Source organism: Tupaia chinensis, unplaced genomic scaffold (genome assembly GCF_000334495.1).
Source record: "Tupaia chinensis unplaced genomic scaffold, TupChi_1.0 Scaffold000362_1, whole genome shotgun sequence".
Taxonomy (NCBI): Eukaryota; Metazoa; Chordata; class Mammalia; order Scandentia; family Tupaiidae; genus Tupaia; species Tupaia belangeri.
In genome coordinates, this window is record NW_006159859.1 from 8,834,539 (window position 1) to 8,847,634 (window position 13,096).

At 37.2% G+C, this 13,096-nt stretch overlaps 1 protein-coding gene across 1 annotated transcript in view; it reads right to left on the minus strand.

Moving 5' to 3' along the window:
* Window positions 1-13,096, minus strand: part of MFSD8 (major facilitator superfamily domain containing 8) — a 30,783-nt gene that overhangs the window by 1,124 nt on the left and 16,563 nt on the right. Inside the window, exons 6-11 of the mRNA XM_006153145.3 lie at window positions 11,451-11,595; window positions 10,493-10,548; window positions 9,538-9,643; window positions 4,074-4,208; window positions 603-706; window positions 268-515 (exon numbers count right to left, since the gene is read on the minus strand). Coding sequence (XP_006153207.1) covers window positions 268-515; window positions 603-706; window positions 4,074-4,208; window positions 9,538-9,643; window positions 10,493-10,548; window positions 11,451-11,595 — 794 coding nt within the window. The remainder of the gene's footprint in view (window positions 1-267; window positions 516-602; window positions 707-4,073; window positions 4,209-9,537; window positions 9,644-10,492; window positions 10,549-11,450; window positions 11,596-13,096) is intronic.

Sequence of the window (13,096 nt, forward strand, 5' to 3'; positions counted from 1 at the left end):
ATACTTCACAAAAGTTGTAGTGTTGTGGGTTTTTTTTTTTTTTTTAATTTAAAATGTTGAATACGATAAAAATCTCCTAAATCAGCCTGTGGGAGAACAGAGAACTATAGACAAAAATTCCTTACAAGTACTTCCTTAGTACTTAAAGTCTATTTCACATAATTATTGGGTTCTCGGGAAAGTCATGACACATTCTTGGATAGAAAAGCAGCAGAATACCTCATGACTTCCCTGACGACCAATACCATGTCAGGGCAGCTGGCTTACCTGAGGCTCTGGCCCTAGAATCTTTGAGTATAACGAGTAGGACAGAACATTGCAGGCTGGATAGCCTATCCCAATCAGCACGGCCGAGGTGAGGAACTGTGCCAGATGGATCACAGGCGTGTAGAGGCACCAGGCTTGTTGAATCGGGCAGCCAGTTGGTCCTTCAACGTGATCGTCTCTTGGAGACTTCCAAAGACTGATGACAATTTCCCCAAATGTGGTGTTAGGGATTGAGTTATTATGCAAATCTGTAAAAGCGAAGTTAGTACAGTACATTACTGTTAATTTAGGATGGCCAATAGGGGCTCACATGAAAGAACTGAGTATGGCTATACCTTCCCACTGTATGTTGGGAAACTGATTTCCCCAAGGTAACAAGATGAAGAAGCCAGCCCAGATAACAATGAGTCCTGCCAGCAGGAGAGCACGCTCGCCGATCCTGTCAAAGAACAGAAAGTCTGTCATTTTAAAATGACATATCATAAAAACTATGAACAAAATAGTCTTGATACTTTTAGTGATATATCAGTTAATGCAAATGCTAAAAGCAGTTTTCCACTAAAAACAACTAAGACTCCTGTCTGGGACAGAAAATGTAGAAGATGAATCTAGACATTGTTTCATACCAGAAAGCACAGAAGCCAGGTGGCCATGAGGTCACGCCTACAGAACTCAGTGCCAATTGAAGAGGCTGTCCCAAAACATGACACTGTGAACACCAGAAATGAGTAACTGGCAATAAACTGGAATGCACAGAAGTGTTATAATCCAGGACTTCATACTATGTTAGAACAAAATACCTGCTGGTCACTGTTCAAGGAAACTAGAGAGTCAAGTTATTATATTAAAAAACAATAGTAAAGAATCAATAATTTACCCTGACTTTCCTATGTCTGAGGTTAACTAAATGTTAATATGTAGTTGATAAGGGGAAGGTTCTCTTCATGAAAGTATTCTAGCAAGTAAATACAGGAATGATAAAATTAAAACATCATGGGCTGATCAGGCACCCTAGTGGTTAAGGGGCTGGATCCTCCATGGCTGACAGCAGGTCAGTCCTGGCCGCAGAGGCTTGAAAGAGACACTGGGCACATGCGCATGTGCATGCAGGACCCCACAGGTCGAGGAATGGAAGAGGAGGGATTTCGGCATTGGGCAATGCTTTCTCCTTCCCTCCGTGTCTCTCTCTGGCAAATGTGCAAACCTTCTGGCAATTCAAAACAAATGACAGCAACCAAGAAATAAAATATCAGCATTTGAAGTGACCCATTAATGAACCAATGGGAATAATCAGTGGTTATTTACATCATGAGTTTTTTTTTAATATTCTATTTTTTCTATTGTAAACACATAATACCTGTAAACTATCCTTGCCAAAACCTGTACCCAAATCACATTCTATGTACTAGTTTTCAAGCAATAGAGCAGACAAAAAAATGTTTTTGAAACACCATGATAATGTAATCAGCAAGGGCCAACATGTGGGAAACCAGTTTCTTCAAATTTTAAGGGGAAAAAAAGTGACAGAGATGGAAAAGAAATAAAGAAATGTATTGATGAAAAGAGACAAGAAACGAGAGCCTTAATCAGGTGAACAAACTAACAAACAAAACATGAAACAGAACAAACAAAACAATAAAAACACAAGACAGTGGCAAAAATCTGAATACTATCTGAATATGTGATGATACTATGAAATCATTGTTAATTTTTTAAAATGTGATAACATTGTCATCATTGACTTTTGGAAAGACATACTGGAATATTCATGGAAGACATGAAATGTCTGGGATCAGCTTCAAAATAATCCAGGTGCAAGAGAAAAAGTGCAGGAGGTCAGGCAGAGAGAAACAAGATTGTCTGAGTGTCTGTAACTAACTGGCAGAGCTGAGAACGGGACAGGAGAGATTCAGTACATGATGCTCTCAAGAACTCTGTATATGCTGCAAATACTGTATAAAAAGAATAAAACACAAAACCAAAAGCTAGCGAAAGGAAAACAAAACAAACATAAAATACTAAACAAATAAACCAAAAAACCCAAGATGGGGCCAGCAGATGGCATAGCAGTTACATAGCTGGACTCCCACATGGCTGACCTCAGTTCAAGTCCTGGACCCGGTAGCTTGAAACTCATGCCGGGCGCATGTGAGCGTGTACCCAAGATCCCGGGAGGGAATGGAAGAGATGGGATTACAACATGGCCAGCGAAGAGATTGCTTGCGGTGTGGCCATTTCCCCCTCCCTGTGAATCTCCCGTTCCCTCTCACTGTCTCTGTCCCGCTCTCTCTCCAGTGAGTGCATACGCCCTAATGCAAAAACTTCCAAAAAAACAAGGTTTCCCATCACCCTCAGAATACCACAGGGTTCAGATCTTTCCAACTGACCTACAATTTACCATTTCTCTCCTGCTCTGGTCAAATTAAAATAAATAAATAAAATTAAATAAAGTAATTACTTTAAAAAAGAATAATTAATCATCAGAACTATCTAAATTCATCAATTAATGTCCCATCTTACATGATATGACTAAATTTTATACAAATTATTTCTCCCAAAGTACATTTGTACATTTACAAAATTATGTAAAAAATGCTTTCGGTGGTCGAATAACTTTGAGAAATGCTACACATTGTGTTCAACATGATGATGACATAGTGTGTGTATGTGTATAACTTAGGAGTAATAGTATAAGTTTGGTAATCTTTTTTTAAGAGAGATTTTTGCTATAGGGCACATGTGCTTGCCAGCATGACAAAGACAGAGGGACAGAAAGCAAGAAATCACCCCCTAGGAGGGATGGCCATGCTGCAGTCCCTTCTCCATTCTCCTCTCAGGATTTTGGGCACACATGCACACACGTCTGGCATGAGTTTTAAGGCGCTGGGTCCAGGACTCAAACTGCAGTTGACTACATGGGAGTTCAGTGACATAACCATTATGCCATCTGCTGGTCCCGAGTTTGGTAACCTTAAGCAGAATTTTCCAAACTTAACCAGTGAATCTTTTTTGTTATGTAACATATATTATGACATAGCAGGAGAATTTTTATGAAATATACATTTTGAATACTATACATTTTGAAACATAATATGCAAAAGATACATTAGGGGGCAATTTTGTAAGATATTTTCTTTATCAAAGAAATGCCATAGGCTACAGAATATACTTTTCTTCTTTTTTTTTAATTTCCAGAGTGCTCGTACACTTGCCAGAGAGAGAAACAGAGAAAGGACCCCCTAATGGGATATGGTCACGCTGCAATCACTTCTCATTTCGCCATCCTTTCAGGATCGGGAGCACGCACATGTCCAGCATGTTTTCAAGCTACCAGAACCAGGACTCTAAACCATGGTTGGACATGTGGGATCTGGTTCCTTTGACTACTAGGCTATGGAACCAGCCCTAGGAATATACTTTTTAATTTTAAATCTGTCTGCAAACTTACAAGGACTATAATTAACATATAATGGGAGAATGGGGCTAAGGGCACTAGACTCCCACATGGTGGACCACAGTTCGAATCCCAGACCTGATGGCTTGTTTTCTCACTTTCTCTCTCTCTCTCTCTCTCTCTGTCCCTCTCGGAGAAAGAAAAGGAAGGAAGGAAGGAAGGAAGGAAGGAAGGAAGGAAGGAAGGAAGGGGAGAGAAAGAGTGAGAATGAGAGAGAGAAAGAAAAGGAAAAGAAATTATTTTTAAAAATACATGAGAGAAAAGTTCTACATTATTTTCCTAGTACATTCTTTTGTGTTATTAACTCTTTCACTTTAAGATTAGACTTAAAAAAAAAAACCACATAACTTACTTTTTTGAAAGAAATTTAACCCCCATGAAAACAGCAATTGCCTCAACTCCAAGAGAAGCAAGTATTACTCCATTATACAGCACAGCTTGTTCCTGAGTCCAGCCATACATATCCATTGTTAATGGAGTAATGATACTAAGAAAAATAAAAGAGGAATTACTCTTATTTTATTTAAGTCATAGTGATCATCACTTAAAATAAATTGTAAGCTTTAATAGTGATACCTACACATTTAAGACTTTACATCCCTTTGAACAATGACACCAGACCTGCACTAGCAAAAATCTGAATACATTTTTAGATATTTTGTTTGTTGACAAATACAGCTACTAAGTTTGCTTATTCATCTTCTTATTTTTGTAATTTATTTATTTATTTATAATTTGTTATAGACACATGCGTACACTAGAGAGAAACGGAGAGGTGAAGGGAGGAGGGGTGTGTGTGAAAAACCAAGCTGCCAGGTCCAGGGCTCAAACTGTGATCAGCCATGTGGGAGTCCAGTGACTTAACCACCATGCCACCTGGCCCTCATCTTTTTATTTTTTAATATTTATTTCAATTATATAAGTAATATAGCCACAGTGCCAAAAGTCTGAAAAATAGAAAAAGAAATCAACCAACACAATTCCCATCATTCCAACTTAACAAATAAAATAATCATGGCTATATTTTGGTTTAAATTGATCTGTTTTCAAATTGGTAGTACTGTTACTATTGTTACGTTATCAGAACCTATTGGATTTTCTTCTTTTCCTCCAACTATTCTATCCCCACCTTTGTATAAATTTTCCCCACCTCTGAATGTTTCTCTTCCTTTATATGACTCCTTCCCTGTCAAGCTTCATTTCTTACATTCTACATCCTTCTGTTAACGATGATATAGAATTTATATTCAAAACATTTTTTTAAAAGACCACCACCACCACTTAAACTTTTAAATTAGATGAACTAGTGTAGACGTTAAACATAGACTTGCCATCTGATCCAGAGACCCCACTTCTAGAAATATACTCAAAAGAACTGAAAGGAGAGAGTCAGATACTACTATATGAATGTTCATAACAGCATTATTTACAATAGTGAAAAGATTTTTAAAAAGTGTCTATCAATAGGTAAATGGACAAACCAAATGTTATGAAATATGATACATGTTACAACATAATGAACTTTGAAATCATGCTAAATGAAATAAGGCTGACACGACAGGAAAATATTTTATGATTGTGATCAGCCATGTGGGAGTCCAGTGACTTAACCACCATGCCACCTGGCCCTCATCTTTTTATTTTTTAATATTTATTTCAATTATATAAGTAATATAGCCACAGTGCCAAAAGTCTGAAAAATAGAAAAAGAAATCAACCAACACAATTCCCATCATTCCAACTTAACAAATAAAATAATCATGGCTATATTTTGGTTTAAATTGATCTGTTTTCAAATTGGTAGTACTGTTACTATTGTTACGTTATCAGAACCTATTGGATTTTCTTCTTTTCCTCCAACTATTCTATCCCCACCTTTGTATAAATTTTCCCCACCTCTGAATGTTTCTCTTCCTTTATATGACTCCTTCCCTGTCAAGCTTCATTTCTTACATTCTACATCCTTCTGTTAACGATGATATAGAATTTATATTCAAAACATTTTTTTAAAAGACCACCACCACCACTTAAACTTTTAAATTAGATGAACTAGTGTAGACGTTAAACATAGACTTGCCATCTGATCCAGAGACCCCACTTCTAGAAATATACTCAAAAGAACTGAAAGGAGAGAGTCAGATACTACTATATGAATGTTCATAACAGCATTATTTACAATAGTGAAAAGATTTTTAAAAAGTGTCTATCAATAGGTAAATGGACAAACCAAATGTTATGAAATATGATACATGTTACAACATAATGAACTTTGAAATCATGCTAAATGAAATAAGGCTGACACGACAGGAAAATATTTTATGATTCAACTTACATGAGTCACCTATGACAGGCATAGACAGAAGGTAGAACATGAATTACCACGGGTTGGGTCGAGGGGCTAGAGTGTTATTTGATGAATGAGGATTCTGTTTGAGACACTAAAAGGGTTCTGGAAAAGGACAGTGTTCATGGCTATATTACACTGGGACTGTAGTTACTGCCACTGACTTGAACACTTTAAAAATTGTGAAAATGGGGACTGACAGGTGGCGTGGTGGTTAAGGTGCTGGACTCTCACATGGCGAAGCACAATTTGCGTCTCAGATCTGGTGGCTTGCTCTCTCACTTTCTTGCTTTCTCTCTCCTTCTCTTGACAAATTAAGAAAAAATATAACAAAATTAAATAAATATTTTTGTGAAAATGGTCAATTCTGTTACTATATTTTACCACAATAAAAAAATACCACCAAAAAAATTAAATGAATTAAAACTGTCATATGTCTCAGTAACTTTGAAAATAAAAACATCAAGAAAATGTACATGGGGCCATCAGATAGCATAGCAGTTATGTCACTGAACTTCCACCAGGTTGAACGTGGAAGTCCTGGACCCAGTGGCTTGAAGATCATGCTGGGCGTGTGTGTATGAGTGCCCAATATCCCAGGAGGAGAATGGAGAAGGGATTGTGGCTTGGCCATCCACCAGGGGAAGGGAAGATGATTTCTCACTCCCTCTCACCATTTCTGTCTCTCTCTCTCTGGGAAGCGCACATACCCTAAGGCAAAAATTTCTTAAAAAAAAAAAAGAAAATCTAAATGTTCTGACATAAAAACATCCTAATGTGTTGATAAATGAATAAACCAAGTTGTTGAGTGATAATATCACACAGTCAATTTGAGTTGAACACACACATATACATATTCTTACAGCTGAATAGAAAACAATGTTTAAAAAATAGAAACTACTTGTTGAAAAATATTCACTTTGTTAGCTAAGTAATGTGACTGAATGTATAAAAGAAAATGAAATTTTAAAAATGTAAAAGAAAAAAATAAAATAGTTAAAATAGAAACTACTTGAAGTATTAGCAGGGGTTACCTTCTTGGAAACGAGTGGTTGAGGAAAAATAGTTGCAGTGTTTGGATTTTTTTTTTTAATTTAAATTTGTTTACATTCAGTGTTTGGAATTTTTACAAGAATGTACTATTTTTATAATTTAATGGAAAAGACTTTCTCTCTCCTTCTCTTGACAAATTAAGAAAAAATATAACAAAATTAAATAAATATTTTTGTGAAAATAGTCATTTCTATGTTACTATATTTTACCACAATAAAAAAATATAACAAAATTAAATAAATATTTTTGTGAAAATGGTCAATTCTATGTTAAAATATTTTACCACAATAAAAAAATACCACCAAAAAAATTAAATGAATTAAAACTGTCATATGTCTCAGTAACTTTGAAAATAAAAACATCAAGAAAATGTACATGGGGCCATCAGATAGCATAGCAGTTATGTCACTGAACTTCCACCAGGTTGAACGTGGAAGTCCTGGACCCAGTGGCTTGAAGATCATGCTGGGCGTGTGTGTATGAGTGCCCAATATCCCAGGAGGAGAATGGAGAAGGGATTGTGGCTTGGCCATCCACCAGGGGAAGGGAAGATGATTTCTCACTCCCTCTCACCATTTCTGTCTCTCTCTCTCTGGGAAGCGCACATACCCTAAGGCAAAAATTTCTTAAAAAAAAAAAAGAAAATCTAAATGTTCTGACATAAAAACATCCTAATGTGTTGATAAATGAATAAACCAAGTTGTTGAGTGATAATATCACACAGTCAATTTGAGTTGAACACACACATATACATATTCTTACAGCTGAATAGAAAACAATGTTTAAAAAATAGAAACTACTTGTTGAAAAATATTCACTTTGTTAGCTAAGTAATGTGACTGAATGTATAAAAGAAAATGAAATTTTAAAAATGTAAAAGAAAAAAATAAAATAGTTAAAATAGAAACTACTTGAAGTATTAGCAGGGGTTACCTTCTTGGAAACGAGTGGTTGAGGAAAAATAGTTGCAGTGTTTGGATTTTTTTTTTTAATTTAAATTTGTTTACATTCAGTGTTTGGAATTTTTACAAGAATGTACTATTTTTATAATTTAATGGAAAAGAATTTAAAAAATAAGGGATCCATATGATACATAAGAGTCAATGAATTCTAAACAAGGCAGATATTTTGTAATGTATTAGGTTATTTCCAGGGACAGAGATTAAATAGTCAAAAATACCAGACTAGGGAACAGCAAACAGTGTAATGGTTACATCATTGGACTCCTACATATTTGACCATGGTTTGAGTCCTGGACCCTGCAACTTAAAACTCATGCTGGGGAGCCAGCAGGTGGCATGGTGGTTGGGGGCACTGGAATCCCACATGGTCAACTGCAGTTCTAGTCCTGGACCAGGCGGCTTGCTTTCTCACTTTCCCTTTCTCTCTTGCTCTGTCCTTCTCTGATCTAGATAAAGTTTAATAAAATAATAATTCTTTAAAAAGAAAAGGAAAGTAAAGAAAACTCATGCTGGGTGCATATGTATATGTGCCCAGGATCCTGAGAGGAGAATGGAGGAGAAGGGATTATGGCGTGGCTATCCCGCCTGGGGGTGATTTCTCACTTTATGTCTTTTTGTCTCTCCAGTGAGTGCACACACCCTACAGCAAAAATCTCTCAAAAACAAATGACTGGGGAACCAGCAGTTAGCGTAATGGCTATGTCGCTGGATTCCCACGTAGTTGACCATGGTTCACGTCCTGGACCTGGTGGCTTAGAACTCACGCCGGGCGTGTGTGCGTGCATGCCCAAGATCCTGAGAGGAGAATGGAGGAGAAGGGATTACGGCGTGACCATCCCCCCTGGGGAGTGATTTCTCACTTTCTGTCTCTCTGTCTCTCTCTCTGTCTGTCCTACGAGAGCACGCGCCCTATAGTGAAAAAAACTCTCAAAAAAAATAAAAAACAAAAACAAATGACTGCACCTTGTATACATTAGCAGGGAGGTATACATACAATTCAGGGGTGATTAAATCATAACACTAATTAAAGTTTTATAACTGTATTACAAAACTCAGATGAAAAAGGGAAAGACTAGTGAAACAGATTCCCTCATAAGGAAGCTAAGACAGTAAGATATAGACAGGGCCAGTAGGGGGCAGGATGGTTAAAGCACTGGATCCCACAAGGTCGAATGCCTGGTTTGAGTCTCAGACCCAACAGATTGAAGAAAAATCACATCAGGTGCATGTGGGTGTGTGCCCCAAATCCTGAGAGGAGAATGGAGGAGAAGGGGTTGCAGGTGCACGTACCCCATAGCAAATTAAAAAACAAAAATATGGACAGAGATAAAACCCTTTTAAAAAAATACCTACATAAAGTTTTTGATAACATCTATACGACATGCACAGTTAACACAGCATTAAGAAATACTGGTCAAAGCACAATCTGATTTAAATAAAGACAGAGTAAAACTTACGTTTCAAAAAGGGCAAAGATAAATAGAACCACAAAAAACAGAATATTGGTGGCTACCACAGCAACTTGATCAATATTCCCTTGGGGAAGCTGAACTTCTGTAGTTGCTACAGATAAATCAGAGAAAATGCATATTACCTATACATCTAATTTTTCTTACAAGATGAAAATATTATAGAAACCGTATGTAGCAAATCCTATGAATAAACACTTAAAATCATTTTTAGGCTTCAAAGTTGTAACAGAATTACTTCTAAAAGTAACAGAATTTATATAACAAATCCTTTTTAAATAGCATTTTAAAATAAAGTGAATTTTCTGCCCAGGAGATAATGCATCCATTCTATTATCTTATACCAGAAATGATAAGTGGAAATGTGGCCCTGTGACTGGAAACAGTTTCTTAAATAAAACTCCCATTTAAATAGCCACATCCGGCTACTGGCTACGGCAGTGAACAGCTGCACCAACTCACATGGGAGCTTGTAATAAACGGAGATTCTCATCATCTCACTAGAATGCCAGACTTAGTCAATAAAAATCAAAATTTTTAAGGGATACCCAGTTTAAATTTGAGGTAAACAATTTATAGCTGTTAGTATAAGTATGTTCTTTTTTTTTTTTATTTGGCCGCCTCAGGTTCCAGGTGGAACTCAGCTGGAGCCTCTGTGTATGTTCTATGTAATATTTAAAATCTAAGTATATGAATGTACCATAGAATATTTGGATCATATTTATACTAAAAAAAATTATTTGCTGCTTATCTGAAATCCAAATTTAAGTGGGTGTGACATACTTACACTAAATGTTATGTGAATTTAACTGGGCATCCTGAAGATCTTCCCTGATCACCCACTGTACTGTCTTCAGAAGCAAAATCCAAGTAAATACCAGACAGAATCATTGGGAAGACTTTGATAATGTTATAGTAATTTAGTAAAATAGGTTAATAGTACCTTCTTCAAAATTAATATTTTTACACTGTCGTCCTGAGTCATCCACACGATGTTCTCTTAGAAAGAAAAACAGAAATATTGTCTCTATGAAATACTGTGTATAGTAGACAAATGGCTGAAATTAATTACTAGCATTCTTTGATTTTACATTCTGAAATAGTTCATTTTACAGGCTTCCAAGTAATGCAGTTATTGCTAATGAGAGATATAAATAATAAACTTAAAAAGACAGACAATACAACTCTTACATAAAATGAAAAAAATAAGGCAATTCATCAAAAATCATGCACAAATCTTAGTATTTGAAGCTCTTCAGTGATTTTAAAATATTAGTTATACGTATTTTCAGAATACTAGATAAATCACTCTAAAGAAATACAATGTATTATAAACTACAGAAGATAAGATACAATATATACAAATAACTTATATTTAGGATTGATACTAAATCATTAGTCTACTTAAAATGTTGCTTTTGGGGCCAGCAGTGGCATAGTAGTTACAGTGCTGGACGTCCCCGACCCAGTGGCTTGAAATTCACACCAGGTATACATGCATGCCCAAAATCTCTAGAGGAGAAAGGAGAAGGGACTGTGGTGTGGCCACGCCCATGAAGGGTTATTTCTCTCTTTCTCTCTCTCTCTCTGTCTCTGTGTCTCTGGTGAGTGCACATACCCTATAGTTAAAAATCTCTTTAAAAATGGTTGCTTTCATAGAAACATACAGTTAGTGAATCAAGACCAAATCCTAATCTTCCTCATGATCTGTTCTCATTTATCAGGCTGTCTATTATTTCAGTGGTCAGTAGTACATGCTTTAGATGATCAAATAAATGAGCACAACTATAGACTTCAAAAACCAAAAAGAAACTTCAGAAAGATAATTATCCTGTAACAATGACAAAAGTTATTAAATGTCACCATCTGCAAAAATAGTTTTATAATTTCTGTTTAATTACCTTAATATAGTAAAGATCAGAATAATATTTAAAACTCCCAGGAGGGCGCCAAGTAGAACAGGTGCGGTATACATGTTTATCTGCAGCTTAATCAGATCCCATGTCACGCCCTTTTCTCCAATGAGCACAAAGCAAGTCTGAAAAACTTATTAAAATAAAATGTACCACGGATAAATTAGATGAGCAGCAGAGTCTAAAAACCTATTAAAGATACTTACTATGCTACCTGATGGCCCAAATGAGGAATTCTTTAAAATGCTTTCGGTCTAGCCTCAGGGGCACAGGTGGGGCAGGCACCGCTATGTGGTGCTGGTGGCCATATGGGAAGATCCAGGTTTGCATTCCAGAGGATCAGTTGTTATCCTGGCTGACTACAGGGCTGAGATAAGGAGTAAGGTCTGAGGACCCTGTCAGAAATGTCTGTCTCCTTCCCTTTCCCCAGTTCTTTCTCTTTCAGGGTATAAGTAAGCCTTAAAATACAGAAAAATAAAATGCAGGCCAGCTGGTGACATGGAGGTTAAGGTAGCTGGATCCCATATGGCTGACGGCATGGTTTGAGTCTCAGATCAGGTGTGCATGTACGAGTGTGCCCAAAATCCTGGGAGGAGAATGGAAGAGAAGGGATTACGGCGTCGCCATCCCCTCTGGAGAAGGATTTCTCACTTTCCCTTTCTTCCAATCTCTCTTTGAAGAGGGTACATGCCTTATAACAAAACTAAAAAAGAAAAGTAATAAAAAGCTTGGGCTGGGGGCAAGTAGGTTGCATGGTGGTTAGGGCACTGACTCCCACATGGTCGACCATGGTTTGAGTCCTGGACCCAGTGGCTTGAAACTCAAGGCAGGTACATGTGCGAGTGTGCCCAAAATCCTGAGAGGAGGAGGGATTGCAGTGTGGTCATGCCCCCCCACCTCCGGCGGGGGGGAGATTTCTCTCTATAACAGACATTTCTCTCAAAAAAAAAAAGCTTGGGCCAGCCCATGGCCTGGTGGATTAAGCAGCTGAATCCCACACAGCTGACAGCACAGTTTGAGTCCAGCACCCAGCCGCTTGAGGTACACACAGCGTGCATGTACATGCATACGTGCATACCCAAATCCCAAAGGAGAGGGAGAGAGAGAGGATTGCGGCCATGACCGTGCTCCATGGGGGGATGCACTTTTGCTCTCTCTCCCTTCTCTCTTTTTCCTCACCAGCAAATGTACATGCCCTCTGGCAATTTTTTTTTAATGCTTTTAAGGTGGTCAATAATATTTAACGAGAACTCTACAGCAGGTACTGAATGCCAGATACAGAGGGTGGTAAATATTAATAAAAAAGACCCAGACCATATCTTCATGTATTTTACAGTATGGTGATAAGATTCAATTGTTCGGGGCTGGTAGGTGGTGTGGTGGGTAAGGGCACTGGACTCCCACATGGCCGACTGTGGTTCGAGTCCTGAAACTGGTGGCTTGCTTTCTCACTTTCTCTCTCTCTCTCTCATTCTGTTCCTCTCTGGTTAAATTTAAATAAATAAACAAACAATAAATAAATGAAATAATTAAATGTTTTTTAAAATTCCATTCTTCTTTTCTTCTCTTTTTATTTCTTCAATTTGCTAGAAAGTATGTCCACTTGCCAGAGAGAAAGAGAAAAGGAGAGAAAA